The sequence below is a fragment of the Pipistrellus hanaki genome (genome assembly GCF_964339955.1).
Source record: "Pipistrellus hanaki genome assembly, chromosome: 6".
In the NCBI taxonomy this organism is placed as follows: domain Eukaryota; kingdom Metazoa; phylum Chordata; class Mammalia; order Chiroptera; family Vespertilionidae; genus Pipistrellus; species Pipistrellus hanaki.
This window is the reverse complement of record NC_140508.1, coordinates 53,976,971-53,995,472: the sequence shown is the minus strand read 5'-3', so window position 1 is coordinate 53,995,472 and position 18,502 is coordinate 53,976,971. Positions and strand designations below refer to the sequence as shown.

Below are 18,502 nucleotides of genomic sequence, written 5' to 3'. Positions count from 1 at the left end.
GGGAGCTTTGGGGAGGTGGAGGGGGGGGGGGGGGGGAGAAATTAGCCAAAGGACTTGTATGCATGCATATAAGCACACCAATGGACACAAGACACTGGCAGGGTGGAAGGGGCAGAGGGATGAGGTCATGCAACAGGGGGTAGGGGAAGCTGGGGGAAGGTCAATGGGGATATGTGTACTACTATATGTAATACTTTAAACAATTAAAAAAATAAAATAAAATAAAATAAAATCATAATGATAAACAACTTAAATAGAATTTACTATGTACCAGCACTGTTCTGCATGCAATATACACAGAGAGTGTAGGTTACTTGCACCAGGACACATAGCTAGTAAATGACAGAGCTAAGATTCAGATTTAGGAATCAGGTTCCACTCAACAGTAAGCCTCGGCTTAAAAATAATACCAGGTAGAAATTTAAGCAACACAGAAATTAATAAAATCGAAGGTATAAATCCCCCATAACAGGGATAGAGACATGATTATATTAACAAATGTAGACAAAATAATAAAAATAGATAAGTGTACATTTTTTATTTTTATTTATTTTTTTTGTATTTTGACAATATGGAATCTGGTGGCATTACAATCCACTCCATCTATGTTCCATCATTGTATAATGAATGCCTGGTACTTAGGCATAATACTTCTGTAGTATAAAAAATACTGCAGAGCAAATTCTATTATAATTTGAACTCTGATTAACAAGATATTCAAACCTTAACCTTTAAAGATACAGTCAAACCTCAGTTCTCGAATGTCTCCCATCTTGAACAATTTCATTCTTTTTTTCTTTTTTTTAAGCCTCACCCAAGAATATTTTTCCATTAATTTTTTTTTTCGAGAGAGTGGAAGAGAGAGAAAGACAGAGGAAAACATTGATGTGAAGAAAACACATCAATTGGTTGCCTTCTACATGACCAGGGCCGGGGAGGAGCCTGCAACCGAGGTACGTACTCTTGACCAGAACTAAACCTGAGACCCTTCAGTCCGCAGGCTGACTCTATCCACTAAGCCAAACTAGCTAGGGCCAATTCCATTTTTGACCAAGTTATTCATGTAAAAAATGTCTGTATTGTTGATCAAGCTTCAGTTCTCAACTAGATAACCTTTCCATGCTGATACATCAATGTGACAAAAAGCACTTCTCAGGCCACAAAGGAGAAAATGATAGTTTACATCTTTTTGCTTTTGTTGCTGGTGAAATTTGAAAACATAAAGAGGCTACTAAGCGCTAATGTTGCTTAGGGTGTGAAAGAAACAATGATCCCAGGTAAATGAAGAAATAGAAAAACTGTTGTTGGTTTGGATAAAAGCAAAGCAGTTAGCCCGTGATAGCATTTCCAAGGCATTGATGTGTGGAAAAGCAAAGATGTCTAAGATATTTGCATGCTGGTTTTCTGAGACTCCCCTGGAAGGAGTGCTGAAAGTGATTCCTTTAAGGTCAGTAGGGTGTGGTTTGATAAATTTAAGAAAAGTAATATTTATTTATAGATTAAACAGTACTTTAGACATGTACTGTATATAAGAAAGGTTAAAACGGAATCATTTGGGGGTCTGGAACGAATTAATTCAATTTACATCATTTCTAATGGGAAAAAATAATTCTGTTTTCAAACAAATTGCTTTTCGAACAGCCTTCTGGACTGAACTAAGTTTGAGAACAGAGATTCCACTGTATTTGTTTTGGTACAGCAAATTCCTGATATATGTAAGTGGTGAGACCATACTTCGGAGTTCTTATGACAGAATAATCCTGTTAGGATATTTTTCCTTAAAAAAAAAAAAGACTGACAATTTATTTCTTGACTTTTAGAGATGCACAAAGACTTGAAGAATTCTTCACCAAAAATCAGCAACTGAGAGAACAACAGAAAGTTCTTCATGAAACCATTAAAGTTTTAGAAGATCGGTGAGTCTGGTTCTTGGGTCTTCTTGAGTAAGAGGTGATTTCCCCCCCCTCCCCACCCCACCCCCCCCTTAATAGAAAGTACAATGGTTTTAATTTGTATTCAGCCCTAGGTCCGAAAGTGATTTTTTCCCCCCAACCTTATGTCAACTTTGGATGAATAGTTTGAAATTAAGGATATACTCTTGCAGTGCTTGTTGTGTTCACTAATTACAGCAATTCTTTCTAGTATCTTCTGATCTTTTCTTCACTTTATGATTTCGAGTTTGGGCTTCCAGTTCTGTTATTCTTTGAATTTCCAGTTCTGTTATTCTTTGAATTCTTTGAATTCTGAAATTCTTTGAATTTCTTCTTAACTAAATTTTTCTTTTCCAGGCCCATTCTGAGAAAAATGTCAGTAGATGAATGTCCCTACCTTTCCCACTGAAGTATTTTATAAATTACTTTCTTATTCAGTTAATATATTTAATTGTGAAAATTATCTTATTTGTGGAGTTTCTGGATTGGTGAACATGTGGAAATGTGGGGAGAGTATTGTACCCAGGGAGAGGAAAATATATATATATATATATATTATTCTGCATTTTTTTAAATTTTTATTTAGTGATTGGGAAAGAGAGAAAAACATTGATATGTTGTTCCACTTACTTACGTATTCATTGGTTGATTTTTGTATGCGCCCTGACAGGGGATTGAACAAGCAATCTTGACTTATCAGGATCATGCTCTAACCAACTGAGCTGCCTGGCCAGAGCTATTCTGCAGGGTTTTTTTTAACTAGATTCTTTTCTATTTTTTATCTATGGTCACTAATTTCCTGTGGATATCCTCCTTCTCTGCTGTTTCTTATCCTAAATGTTCTCTTGCCTTTCATTCACTTCACCTTTAGGTTCTTAAGTTAGGTGGACCTATAATTCATTATGTGGTATTAATTTGGTGGTGGGAGTAGGGGGTGGGACAAAGAGCGTAGTTCATTTTTTTATATATATATGCCTTTTCTCTCCTTCAAATACAAATCTGAAATTTTCTTTTGGGCTTTCTTTAAGATTTATTCCTTGTATCATGAAGCCTCATATAATTAAAACAAGAATGACCTAGATCTGCCCATTATTGTTTTAGGAAGGAATTGATTTGTATTGAAGGCCCACTTTGGGCCCAGCACTTAATCTTCACATTAACGCTATAAGATGGATGGTAGATCCATTTTACATGTGAGGAAACTGAGCTGGGAAAGAGTTTCTATGGTTTCATGATGTCTTGTTGGTATGCTGTCTTAATTTTATAAATGAGTAAATGAATTACACTTTAGCTGGTTATCTCACAGTATTTGTGCTTGACCTAAAGTTACCAAGACACATACTCTGAAATAGTTTTCCCCATTGTCTACTATCTAGTCTTTTTTCTAGGAAGCTGTTTTTTTTATTATTTTATTTTTATATTGCTACTAATTGAATACTACCTTTAAATGTCTACATAGGTAACATTTGGTAAAATTCTGCCTTATAAAATTTCATTTTAGTTTTATATCATGTAAGAATAATGTCTAGAGCAAACTTTTTAAGTTTATAAAACAATGTTTATCTGAGACCTTAAAAAGGCAACACATGCCTTGACTGGTTTGGCTCAGTGGATAGAGAGTCAGCCTGCAGACTCAAGGGTCCCAGGTTCGATTCCAGTCAAGGGCATATATCTTAGTTGTGGGCACATCCCCAGTAGGGGGTGTGCAGGAGGCAGCTGATTGATGTTTCTCTGTCATCAATGTTTCTTTTTTTTCTTTTTCTTTTTTTTTTTTTTAATATATTTTATTGATTTTGTACAGAGAGGAAGGGAGAGAGATAGAGAGCTAGAAACATCGATGAGAGAGAGTCATCGATCAGCTGCCTCTTGCACACCCCCTACTGGGGATATGCCCGCAACCAAGGTACATGCCCTTGACCGGAATTGAACCCGGGACCCTTCAGTCCCCAAGCCGACGCTCTATCCATTGAGCCAAACCTGTCTCGGCTTCTCATCGATGTTTCTAACTCTCTCTCTCTCTCCCTTTCTTTCTATAAAAAAATCAATAAATATATATATATATTTTTTAAAAGGAACATGTATTTTGTTAAAACTTCTAAATAATTCTGAAACTTGCCATCTACTCTTCATAAGATGAAGAGATTCTTATGCTAATGTTGTAAAAACATAGTGAGATGTTTAGATGAAAGGAAATTACCCAATAAAGTTAAATTAGATAATAAAAAGGTCTAATTTTTGTGTGGCTCGTTTATGTTTTACCACTACTATTATTACATTTACCAACTTTTCTTTACGGAACCAAAGTATTTCACTAAATCTAAGTAACAGTCACTGTGCTAGAAAAGTAGGTAGAAGGCATTTTCTTTAAAAAAAAAAAAAAAAAAAATCTGAACAAAGCAGTTAAACCATAGTTGTCCAGTAGATTTTAATGTTTTTAAAAGCATTTTTGGCAGTCATGAGAAGCTCCTGTTTCACCTGTCATAAAAAGGGAAAATTGGTACTCATAATCAGAGGATTTGTGTTTCTGAAACTATTTTTCAAATACTGAACCAAATATTCTCTTTTGTCTTGCTGTCTTTCTCATAGATTTGAATTTAAACATTATATTCTTTGGGAGACCTCTGACTTCCTAGACTAGGTTAAATTCTGCTATGTGCTTTATATTTAACTAGAGGCCCAGTGCACGAATTTTGCACCAGTGGGGTCCCTCAGCCTAGCCTGCAGGATTGGGCCAAAACTGATTCTCCAACATCCCCCAAAGGATCCCAGATTGCTAGAGGGAGAAGACCAGGCCAAGAGACCCCACCAGTGCATGACTGGGGTTGGGGAAGGACTGCAGGAGGACTCCAGGGTGTTTTCGGCCTGTTTCACTCAGTCCCGATAGGCCAGACCCCAGCAGCAAGCTAACCTACTGGTCAGAGCATCTGCCCCCTGGTGGTCAGTGCACGTCATAGTGAGCAGTTGAACCTTAGCATATCATTAGCATATTATGCTTTGGTGGGTAGAACAGAAAATCCAGTCAACCAGACACTTATCATATTAGGCTTTTATTATGTATAATAGTACCTGTATTTTTTCTGTCATGATATAAATCATACTTTGTTGTAATTTTTTATTGTCTGTTTTTCTCTAGCAGACTGTTACAAAGTCAATAAGTAACATTATGTTGGCCACCCTTGTATTTATGGTACCTACAGTACTAATTGTAGATATTCAGTGAAACCCTTTTGAATGAAAATAAATAAATTTAAGGAAATTTTGGGAGATATAGAAAGCAATTGTGCATACTTATCAATCTGGTGAGTTTTAATTCCAAAATAAGTTATTATTTCTTCATTTCTGTGAACAAGCTGGGATAAAACTCAGAACATATGTTGCTGTCTGTTCTTACAAGTGAAATTACTCTTCTTTCCCTTTTTTCCTATTTACTGCATTCTCCTGTGAAAGTGAGGCTATTTTTTTCTTTCTCTGACAGCTACAGTGGAGGATAGGCAAGAGGAAAGCAGGGGAGCCCTGCTGATGGAAATGGGAGCATATTTTCTCACATCCATTTAAACTCAAACTAGGACCAGTGAGCAATTAGGGGTTGACTCACAGATATTATTAAGAGTGGCAGTTGATTGAAGAAATCTGGAAGTAATAAACAAGCCAGGGAATATTGCTTTATTTTATAACTGTGTCAGTGGCATTTTTAAACTTGGAAACTAGGGGTCCCCAGGGATTGTTTTTCATTATACTTTATAACATTTTAATATATCAGATATGATTTCTTAGAAACAATAGGTGTTTAGTTTTTAATGGCAAACTGGCTAGTAGAATGACATTTAAATAATTCATTAAAATTGGTTAATGCAGTTTAACTCCTTCAGTGTTTTTCAGAGACCTTTTAATGTCATGTGATTTTTGGCTTCTAGAAATTGTCATTCCATTAATGCAACCTTTGATCTCTAACCTTTATTTTTTATATCCTTATCAAACCGCTGTTTATGAGTTTTACTTTTATATAAAAAAATCTCTAGGTTCTTTTTGTTTGTTTTAGTTGTATAGTTTTCATATTTTATTTCCTTTTTAAAAAAAATTAATGGTCTATACTACTAGGCTCTGGCTTCCTTAGACACTTAAATGCTTATTACCTTATTCATTTAGATTATTGAGATGAAATTATTTTCTAAGAATATATTTTCTAAGTTCCTAATGTGGGTCATATGTCTTTTTTAACTGTATATTTTCTGATTATATAAATGAAATGAGGAAAATTTTGAAACATATAGAAAAACACTAAGAAGAAAATCTCCTATAATACTGATACCTGCAAGATAACTATTATTAATATTTTGGAGTACACCTTTCTCTCCACGTTCCCTTCTCCCCATGTACTATATGTATTTTTCTCTGTTCTTTAGCACTCACACATAATTAATAAAAGCTATTTGTAATCATTTTTTGTTTACATAATAGTGCATTGTGAATTTTTTCTAACACTGGGTGTTTGTTTTTTTAATACTGAAGGGAACAAAATATGAGGTGACTTAAAAAAACTTTTAGTTCCTTAATCTTTAGTATTGATTCAACTAAAAATGTTTTTGAGTACTCATTAGTGTTATGATATGTGCTAAGCAAAGCAAATGCAAGCTTGCTTAAAATATAATGCTGCCCCTGAGTATTGTACTGGCATATTTTGGCTATAATATATTAAAACAAGGGTAGGTTCTTCAATAAATAAGTTCCCTTGAAAAGAGTTTGAATATAGTAGATTTTTTACAGAATTTTGCTCAGAATTGCAATCTGTAGAAAGTTTTATAGCATGATTTCAGTCTATTTGAGAACTTTTTAAAGGTCTGATTATATCATTAAATTAGTTAATTTTCTCTGTATATGCCAAGTCAATTCTTTAATTCTTTATAAAGCATAAAAATCTTGGAGTTCAAATATTTAAAAATTATTTTAGTACTTGAAAAAAAAATTTCTTAATTTCAGCTTTATTGATGTATAATTGGCAAATAAAATTGTAAAATAAAGTGTACATCTTAGTGAGTTGACAGACATATACATTGTGAAAGAATTCCCATCCTTTGGGGATAACACATCCATCACTCACTTATTTACTTATTTTTTTATGAGAACATTTAAGTTCTAAAATGTTTTGGTTTTGTTTCATAGATTAAGAGCAGGACTATGTGATCGCTGTGCAGTAACTGAAGAACATATGCGAAAAAAACAGCAAGAATTTGAAAATATCCGGCAGCAGAATCTTAAACTTATCACAGAGCTTAGTGAGTTTTCTTTTTCTTTATTAAGTATTTAAAGCATAATGTACTATTGTTAAAACCTATTAGTAAGTTGGTTGCAACCAAATAAATGGATTGTTTACGTACATATATTTTTCGTTATTTAGGCAAAAGTTCAAATGTCCTTCCTTCACTTTATATAGATTTAATCTCATGATTATTCTAGTAAGAAATACTTACCAGGCCAAAACCGGTTTGACTCAGTGGATAGAGCATTGGCCTGCAGACTGAAAGGTCCCAGGTTCAATTCCGGTCAAGGGCATGTACCTTGGTTGCGGGCACATCCCCAGTGGGGGGAAGGGGGGGGCAAGAGGCAGCTGGTCGATATTTCTCTCTTATCGATGTTTCTAACTCTCTATCCCTCTCTCTTCCTCTCTGTAAAAAAATGAATAAAATATTAAAAAAGAAATACTTACCATAAGTATGTGCACATACTGACCACATTGGCCTTAAAGTCTCACCAGATGTAAGACGAAGAAGTATATGTCCATATTTGCTTCTTTGGTTTTATTTTTATTTTGTGTAATTTGACTATTAGTAAACTTAAATACAAAACAATATAGTGTTCTACAAAGGTGTATACTTTTTTTGTTTTCATGACATACTATTACAAGTATACCATTTTCAGTTAGACTCCTTACCCATTTTATATAGGGTTTTCTTTCATTCCTAGCTTTTTTCTCTTAACCGTTTTCTATTCTAATACCTCTCTTAACCTTTTCTTTTACCTATTTTTATTTTTTTAATATATTTTTATTGATTTCAGAGAGGAAGGGAGAGTGAGAGGGAGATAGAAACATCAATGATGAGAGAGAATCATTGATTGGCTGCCTCCTGTACACCCCCTACTGGGGATCAAGCCTGCAACCCCAGGCATGTGCCCTTAACCGAAATTGAACCTGGAACCCTTTGATCCAGTGCTCTATCTACTGAGCCAAACCAGCCAGGGCCCAAAATTATTATAAAAATAAAAACACTAAGGGCTTCATGTTTTTGAATTTTTGGTGTTTCTATCTTATTGCTACCTTTTCCTTCCTGTCCTCTCTTTCTTTTTTTGTTATTACTCTTTCCCAGTTATTGAATTTGAAGGATATTTGATTTTCTTTTATTTCATTTTAATTTGATTCGATTTTGGTTTGTACCTCCTATTCATTGAAGATAAATATCAGGGTGGTGCCGCTTGCTTTTGGATACACTCTTGAGTGTCACAGCTTTAATTTGATTCTATACTGGGATTTTCTGTATTGTTTTTAAACATGTTTTTTGATTGATTTTAGAAAGGAAGGGAGAAACAGAAACATTCATCTGCTGTCTCCTGCATGCCCCCTACTGGGGATCGAGCCCACTCCAACACATGTGCCCTGACTGGAAATTGAACTAGTGACCCTGACAATACTGGCCAGGGCTTTACCATTGTTTTTTTGTTTTTGTTGTGTGTTTTTATATTATAAAATATTACATAGGCCCTCCTTTTCCCCCTATTAACCTCTTCCAACCCACTCCTGTTCTCCCCCCATCATTTTTTAATTCTTATTTTTATTCTTTTTTTTATCAACTCATTTAACAATAGCCTAACTTGTCAGTGTTTTCTTCTCACTTTGATATATATAACCTATTAAAACATCAATCCTCCCATCATTCATCTGTGAAAATAACTTAATTTTTAAGATTAATTTTAGACTTCTTAGCCTGCTTTTGAAGGCTTTTTATCATTTATTATACCCACTCATTCTTTCTAACTTTGTTCCATTAATTTTCTGCATAGAATAATCACCTATCCAATTCATTTGTCCTCTGTGGTGAATTTTTTTCTGATCTCAAGGGCCCAAAACCTTTTTCTCCTTGCAATTTTCTTTAGTACTTTATCTGTTCCTCTCTAATGCCCTTGTCACTTTCAGGTATATAAAATGTGTTTAATTATTAGCTTGTCTCTCATTAGACTATACTTTTCTTTAGGCCATTGTCAATATTTTAAGGTTTTTCTAGATCCTTTATAGCAGTTAGTATAGCAACCTCACATATTGTAGATAATAAAAAAATTTTGTTTGGATCAGTGTAAGAAAATATTTTAGGCCTGGTTAGCGTGGCTCAGTGGTTGAACATCAGCCTATGAACCAGGAAGTCATACGCCTAGGTTATGGGCTTGATCCCTGAGCAGGGGCCATGCAGAAAGCACCCAATCAATGATTCTCTCTCATCATTGATGTTTCTATTTATCTCTTCCTCTTCCTTTCTCTAAAATCAATACAAATATATTTTTAAAAAATAAAAGAAAATGTGTTTAGATTAGTAAAGCACTAAATTACTAACAAATTTTTAGAATATGATTAACTTTATTTGATATAGGCTAATTGTATTTATTGTTATTGATCTCTTGTGTATGCATATATCTATAGAGATATAGAGATATAGATATATATTACTAGGAGCAATATATATATATATATATATATATATATATATAGAGAGAGAGAGAGAGAGAGAGAGAGCTCCTAGTAAAGCACATGCTTAATTAATCAGTAACATCATAGTAAGGATTGCTAAGAGATTTGTCCTGCTACAGTGGAAATTATAGCCCAAAATTGAGTTTTTGCTTTATAAATTAAATATGGGTGGATAGAAAAATTTAGTTGAGGTGGATGCAAACAGACTTCAGTTGATATGTTTAGACTACTGATATAATTACTCATAAAACATAGAGTATGACTGAAGAAGAAAATATGACTTAAGTGTGTTTATGTTATAAAAATTACGCTGATATCCAGTGTTATATTACTTTTATGATCAGATTTATTTCAAGATAAATGACTTTCACTAAAATGGTGTTTGAAATCAGTAGAGCTGAGTGACCAGGTGGAATGCTTTCTTGTCCTCAGTGTGAATAATCAGACTCTGCTCCCCAGCACATGAGGCGTTCTTTCTTTTTTGCCCACAAGCATTACATAAAATTATTAATCATTTACATGGAACTGGCACAATATGAGATGTAATCACTACCTAGTAACAAATTAGCTTTGCATGGTAACATTAATCCTAACATTTTGACTTTTTATAATTGTTGAAATTATTGAAAAAGCTTGACATACATGTTAAAAGAGTTATAATATGTGCCGCCTTTTTCACATTATATTTAAGTGAATGAAAAGAATACTCTACAGGAAGAAAATAAAAAGCTTTCTGAACAACTGCAGCAGAAAATTGAGTAAGTATATTTTCTAAATTTCACTAGAAAATTGAATAATTGAATATTTCTCCCAATTTTTCTTTAGCTATACAAACTGTAAAAATATATTAAGAGTTACAAATTTTGTTTTAAAAAATTATAGTGTTTTGTAAAAAAAATGTAAAGAAAATCACTATAATTCTGTTCATGTTTTGAGAATGCATATGGAAAGTGTATACATCTCTTAGTGCAAGAAAGTATCAGAATATTTTTATTTAAAATGTTTTAATTTTAATTATTATAAATAATATATTATTAAAATACTTATATTTCAAATAAATATTTTAGTTTTGTTACTTTTCTTCCAGCCTTGTCCTGGAAGCTTCATAAGAGCAAACTGAATAAGTATTACACACTTCTCAGGCCACAAAAACTCTCTCTCTCTGATCTCTCCCTCTCCCACCATTTCTCTTAAAGAATAAAAGTAACTTTTATCCTGTGTATCAGTTACTCTTTTTTTGTGTTTTTTTGTTTACTATTTCTATTGTTCATTATGATTCTTCAAGGTAGTTTTATTATCTCTACTTTATGGATGAAGAAATCAAAGCTCACAAAAGTCAAGTAACTTGTCCTGGTCTCACAGTTAGTAGGTTTTAACACCATCACTCAGACTCATATCTTTTATTTTTTTTAATATATTTTATTGATTATTTTTTACAGAGAGGAAGGGAAAAGGATAGAGAGTTAGAAACATTGGTGAGAGAGAGACATCAATCAGCTGCCTCCTGCACACCCCTACCAGGGATGTGCCCACAACCAATGTACATGCCAGTGACCGGCATCAAACCTGGGACCTTTCAGTTCGCAGGCTGACACTCTATCCACTGAGCCAAACCGGTTTCAGCTACCTGATTAATCTTTACTGTAATTTAAACTTCAGCTTTTACATCTTTTCTAAAATATCAATGAACCTCAACAGGAAAAATATTTGAATTTGAGAACACTAAAAATAAACTAATTCTAAATTTCTATCAAGCGAATGACATTACTTGGTTTCAATATACTTTATATATCTTGGTTGTTGAGGTAATCACCTAATTTCTATTAACCACTATATAACATATAAATATTATCTTATTTATCTTCAGTAATCAAAAGTATCAAGGTTGATGTGCTCAAAACATCATAACTTACCTTGCTAAATAACTTCCCATAACATAAACTAATATAGGTCAACAATCACTTATCTGAAATCTTTGGAAGCAGATATGATTCAGAGTTCACATCTTATTTTTAATTACATGAAAGGCAATACAGATTATATAGAGATGATTATATAACACAGGGGAGCTTGAGGTATCATCCTGTAGCCAAGCACATTGATAATTTTACAGCAAACCATCGAATGCTCATATGAAATGGTGGGATAAATAAGAACTATAAATAGCATCCTGTCAGTTACGGCAAGGTTAGGTTGTGGATAAAAACAAACAGCTTTTGGGTTTTTAATCGTATGTAAAAGATATGGATCTGAGTCCCAGGTTCGATTCCGGTCAAAGGGCATGTACCTTAGTTGCGGGCACATTCCTGGTGGGGGGTGTGCAGGAGGCAGCTGATAGATGTTTCTCTCTCATCGATGTTTCTAACTATCTCTCTCCCTTCCTCTCTGTAAAAAAATCAGTAAAATATATATTTTTTAAAAGATTAATCAGGTAGGTGAGCTCAGAGCAAATATGCTTATGTAGGATATGCCTTAGAATAATGTAGGAGGTAATCTATTATCTTTTAATTCTCTTCTGAAATTTAAGATAGTTGTTATTTTCACAAGGCAACTTCTTTGTAGCTTGCTCTGTTTGAACAAATTTTCTTTGTGGTTAAAAGAAATAACAAGTATTATCTCATAAAGGCAACATGGTTTCCTCTGACTACCTAACATAACATTATGCTATTAACGCCTGAAGTTCCCCTGAACTTTAGAAAAATTACTTGACCTATACTTTTGCTTGTGAAATGTAGTAATTCTAACTCACCTAGACTGATTTTGATATTACAGATACCTTATATGGTAGGACAGTTATTTAATGGCATTATAGTGAGAAATTACTCAGTAACAGTTAGTCATTAGAAAGTTTAAATATATGTATTTCAACTCTACCAGTCACAGAAGGCAGATAATTAACTAAGGTAGGTATTAGGATCACCAGTGGTTGCCAACCTTTCAGACCTTAAAGGCCACCAGTGGTCTGCGGACCACCAGTTGGCAACCACTGAGGGTCATGACTCTTTGTTTCCGGAAATGGATGTACTGGTTCAGTGAAAGTCAAAGGAGTCAATATTTAAGTGTATACACTAAAGACTGTAGGATTCACGTCATTCACTGTTCTCTTCTAGGTGGACAGAGTTAAAAAATAAAGTTTTTGTTTCATTTTGTTTTTTAAAATGAGCTATACTGCCCTCTTCTAAATTGAATTCCTTGTATGACTTCTTTAACATAATTGTTTGAATACCTTTAGTACAAGTTCAGTCTCCCAAGCCTATTTAATTTCAGTGAGATGAAATTATTAGAAAGTTCTTTCTGAATTTGTGTAGAAATCACTCTACTTACATATAAGTTATATTTGTCAATACTGATTTTTGCCTTCTGGGACCATCTGGAACAAGTTATCCCCTCTTCTACATGGTGGTCTTTTGTGTACATGAAGACAGCTATCTTGGCCCTCCTGAGTCCTTTTCTTTTTTAAATTATCTTTATTGTTTTGTGTAGGTTTTTTTTTTTAAATATATCTTTATTGGCCAAACCGGTTTGGCTCAGTGGATAGTGTCGGGTCCCAGGTTCGATTCTGGTCAGGGGCATGTACCTAGGTTGCGGGCACATCCCTAGTTGGAGGTGTGCAGGAGGCAGCTGAATCGATGTTTCTCTCTCATCAATGTTTCTAACTCTATAAAAAAAAATCAATTTTATATATATATATATATCTTTATTGAATTCAGAGAGGAAGGGAGAGGGGAAAAGAGATAGAAACATCAATGATGAGAATCATTGATCCACTGCCTCCTGCATGCCCCCTACTGGAGGTCTGTGGAGAGCGGCTACAGCGTTTGGACAGGTTCAAGCTTTGGACTAATGAGAGGGCACATGGAAGTTGTTTTGGTTTCTCCACCCTCCCCCCCCCCCCTTTTTTTTTTATGACAAAGAAGAACGAAGGCAGCACTTGTTTATTTAGTTTGGACATCTCTAGTTAGAGCTAGTTTTCAATTGTGGTTTGTTTTTTTCTTCTTTTGTGATTGGCTCTGCCAGGAAGTCAATTTCTTCTTATGACTCATTCATGTTTCAGGTTGAATTTTTATGACTAATAGGCAGGTAGGTTGTGATGTGATTAGTTAAAGTGAGGTCAGATAAATTTCACACTCCATTAATTTATAAGCCTTTCTCATGACCAGCTTACTCTGTTTTTCCAGAATAAGACAGTTAAATTTGTAGGGAGAGATTAAAAATAAGATAGTAGCTCTAAATAGTTCTAAAATCTTCAATAAAAAATATAGGATTATAGACCACAGTAATATTGATATGATCCAGGAAATTAAGATATAAATAAATGTTAGAAAATATTAATCTTCATCTTCTAATTTTTTTAATCTCTTTTGATCATAGTTTATAAAATTTTTATATTATTGTATGTTTAGAGGTAATCATATTGTATGTTTAGAGGTATTACAAATTGTTATGACTGTAGTAGCATATCACGTAAAGACTCAACGCCTGCTATACTGGTAGGAATTAAGTTGTAGAAAAGGTCAGTAATGATTTGACATAGGAAAGTCATTTGAGTTCAAGTTAATTAACTTTACTCAATAATTATAATTTAATTCAAACCCAGTCTTTAGGTGCTATATGCCTAGATCAGCACAAATTTATTTTTCTAGTGGGATCTGGGAATCTCTCATACTCATCATTTACTCACTAAATATTTATTGAGTACCTACTATGTGCCTGTTCTTGTGGACACATGATATATTGGTGAATCAAAGGTCCTTATCTCTTGTTTACATTCTAGCAGGTAAACAATAGGTAAGTCCATTATATACTATGTTAGAAAGCAGTAAATACTTCTGAATAACAAAAAATTACTACTAAGGCATAGGAAGAAGAATTGCAATTTCAATTAGTGTGTTCAAGATAGGCCTTAAGGAGAAAGTAAAATTCCAGCAAAGACTTGAAGGAGATGAGGTAATTAGCCATGTGATGTATGTGCATTCCAAGCAAATGGACCAGTTAGAGTAAAGAACCTGAGGTAGGAGTTTGGCTGGTGTGTTATAATGAAAGCAGGTCAGGGGATATAGGCAAGGGGAACAGTCAGATCATATTGAACCTTATAAATCATTAAGAGGACTTTGGTATTTTGTGTGAAAGGGAAGATGTGGCAAGTTTTAATCAGGGGAGTGACATAACGAGTTTTAATAGGTCTGTTCTGACTAATGTTTTGAGACTAGACTATAAGGGCACCTAAATAAAAGCAGTGCCAGAAACTCAAAGGTAGAATCCTACAGTCAGTCATTTGTCTCTTGGTCTACACTAAGGATAACACATTGAATGGTTATCAATATTATCCTGGGAGTCTGGCTGCTGGGATTTAGATCCTGGATCTGTTATTTACTATTTTAGTAAGTGACTTAACTTCAGTAACTTCCATTTCCTCATTTGTAAAATGAGACTGTTAGTAATAACTTCATACTCTGAACAGTGTCTGGCAGTGTAGACCTACAAGAATGTTGGTAATTAGTATTATTTATCACCATATTTTTGTCAGTTGCCAAGTCACGTTGATTCTACTACCACAATTTTAGCACTGGTCCCTTCCTTTCCATAGCTGTTTTCAACATCCTAGTTCAAACCTACAGAAGGTCTTGGCTGGACTATTGTAGCCCTGACCTATTTGATTTCCTTGCCTCTTTTCTTTCTGTCCCATTCTTGCACTCTGCTACTGGATCGTCACATTGCTTCCATGCTCTAAAACCTTAATTCCTTTCCTCTTGCTTTCTAAATTATATGCACACTTAATTAAGACCATCCTTCACATAGTTCCAGTGTGTTCTTCTCCAACACCAGTATATAATACTGCAGGCCTTTACTCAAACTCTGTGCATCTTCCGCTGATTTTCTCTGCCATTTGAAATTCTTTTAATTTCACTTCAAGTGGCAGCAACTACACTTGGTACATTTCTTCTCACAATAATATTCCCACTCTAAAAATTTGAATCCTTATATTTAGATTTTGAACTTTAGATGCAAGGAATTATATGTCTTAAGTTTCACACCTGTGTCTTTCTCTAGCTCCATACCTATGGTAGTTGTTTTAATAAATATTCATTGAATTAATGTTCTTTCAATTGTCATTATTTTCCTCTAGGAATGATCAACAGCATCAAGCAGCTGAGCTTGAATCTGAGGAAAATGTTATTCCAGATTCACCGATAACAGCCTTTTCATTTTCTGGCATTAATCGGCTTCGAAGAAGAGAGAACCTCCATGTCCGATACATAGAACAAACACATACTAACCCGGAGCTCTCTGTGTGTACAAATGGTAAGGATTTAGAGTTACACTTCAGTTACTTGGTTTGGTAAAAATAGTATCCATCTATTGTTTTTGTGTTATTCAATTTTATGGAAGGTAAATAGTCATTGTTCAGGTAAACTTGTTATACCTGTAAATTTAATTTCCACTAATGAAGTGACTGGAAAGGCATTTTCTACCTGTATTATATATAGACATGTATTGTTCTTCTGAATATGTAAATACCCAGCATTTCATAAACATTGTTAATAGTTTCTTGTTTTCTTTTTATTTAAAAAACATTTTTATGTGTATATATCTAAGTGGGATAACAGGAAAGAGGAAAGGAACTTAACACTAATTTTTACCTACTGTGCGCTGAGTGATTTGAATACAGTATTACTATATTTGAATTCTCATGTAGCTATTAGAACCTATATTTTATAGATGATGAAAAAATACTCTTTAGAAAGGTTAAATAACTCACTCAGGGTCACCTCACAAGTAGATGAGTCAGAATTCAAATACAGATATTCCTGACTTAAACTTTTGTATTTTCCAGATCTTGCCCACAGCTATTCCATATTGAGAATCCTATCTTTAACTGGCTATTCTCACTTGTTATAATCTGAAGCAATTGGTGGTAATAAAGAAATAGCATTATAATATATCACTTTGTGGCTTACCATGTCTGTTAAATGCTTTGGGAATACCCTTTCATGTAATCCTGAAATGTATTATGTGACATGATACAAAGATTATTTCTTTAAATATTGATCTAAAGTATATGGTAAACTTTAATTTTTAACCTAAATTATTTGTAACATATTTTATAATTCAAATAAATGTTAAGAGTAGCTATGCCTTTGAAAAAATAAGTAAATCTTACTCTTTGATATTGGAAAATTGGCATAATTTTCATCATTTTACATGACCTTACATCACCATCTAGTGGAAAACAAAAGAACTGTTAAAAATCTTACACATAATTACGAGCTAAAATAAAATATAAGATCACAGATGTAGAATGAACATGCATTGGCCTTTTAATCTGTTATCAGACAAGAGTCAGTACAGATAAACATCTGCATAATTACGTTTAAATCCATGTATAAGAATATTCAGAAAAATAAATTCACAGCAATTTTCTTTATTAGGAAAGTCCTCTTTTGTATCACAAAAGCTCCTGGCTTGTTTCTTTATTATATAAGAATAACATAAACTGTTTAAAAACTTGATTTGTCTATTTTAATTTCATACTAACCATTTTTACTTGTAATCTGAAATTTGGGGTTAAAAATGCAAGATGACTTTTGAGCCATGCAAATTATATTAAAATTGACTTAATGACTACTTATCCTTTCCTCTTTCTAACCATCTTTGCTTATTTATTTTAAAGTTTATACTGCTTTGTAAAATTATTTATTTGAGAGCGCAAGAGAGAGAAATACCCATTTGTTGATGCATTAATTGGTTGATTCTTATATGTGCCCTGATCAGGAACGAACCTGCAACCTTGGCATACTGGGATGACACAAACAAACTGAGATATCCAGTCAGGGCAGTTTATATGCTTTTTAATATTATTTTCAGGTTATAATTAGTAAAAGTCTATTTCCCTTTACTTTTTGATTATTTGTTTTTCCTTTGAATTATTCTGACAAAGTGTGTTTCAGGATTTTCTTTCAGAAAATAAAAACTAAAACAAAGATTGTGGGATGCAGTATTTATTTTAAACTGACCTACTGATTTACAACAAATACATAAGGAAATGATACATTAAAATATTACCATTTTAGGAGACTTGGATCAAAAGAAGCATATCTGCTCTAGTTCGCTCTCCCACTGTCCTCTAACTACTGCTGATCTCTAACTTCCAGCTTTGTTTCTAGGGAAATTGTAGAATGAACTCTTTATTAGAATATGAAAGTTGTATTCATAAAATAGCACTTCTAATATAGGTAAAGATAGGTTTGTATTGGCTTATCAGAATAGCATTTTGATATTTTCCATTATGATGATTTACACATAATCTTTACTTTTTTCCCTTTAGAATTGAGAAAGGTTCCAAAATCTACAACTCATCTACAACATAAGTCTAATGAAAATGAAAATGAAAATGAAAATGAAATTCTAGTGGCTGACACTTGTGATCAAAGTCAATCTCCAGTGGCTAGTAAGCAAAATATTGCAATTACTTTATTAGTTTAAAGTGTTTGCTGGTGGGCAAGAGTGGCCAACAGTCTGCATTAGACAATATTTTAACATTTTTAAAATTAATTTTGTTTGTATTACTAGGTCTTTAGCAGTCTAAAATTTGATTCCGGTAAAGGGCACATGCCCGGGTTGTGGGCTCCATCCCCAGTGTGGGGTGTGCAGAAGGCAACTGATCAGGAATTCTCTCTCATTGTTGGTGTTTCTCTCTCTCTCTCTCTCTCTCTCTCTCTCTCTCTCTCTCCTCTCTCTCTCTCTCCCTCCCTTCCTCCCTCCCTCTCCCTCTCTCCTCCTCTCTCCCCCTCTTTCCCTCCCTCCCTCCCTCCCTCTCCTTTCTTCTCTGAGACGGGAT

The 18,502-nt window shown here is 33.8% G+C and overlaps 1 protein-coding gene across 3 annotated transcripts in view; it reads left to right on the top strand.

Moving 5' to 3' along the window:
* Positions 1-18,502, top strand: part of RBBP8 (RB binding protein 8, endonuclease) — a 59,789-nt gene that overhangs the window by 17,284 nt on the left and 24,003 nt on the right. For all 3 annotated transcript variants that reach the window (XM_084888044.1, XM_084888046.1, XM_084888045.1), the window contains exons 4-8: positions 1,821-1,916; positions 7,092-7,204; positions 10,355-10,421; positions 15,791-15,966; positions 17,990-18,112. In XM_084888044.1, the coding sequence (XP_084744170.1) occupies positions 1,821-1,916; positions 7,092-7,204; positions 10,355-10,421; positions 15,791-15,966; positions 17,990-18,112 (575 nt within the window). The remainder of the gene's footprint in view (positions 1-1,820; positions 1,917-7,091; positions 7,205-10,354; positions 10,422-15,790; positions 15,967-17,989; positions 18,113-18,502) is intronic.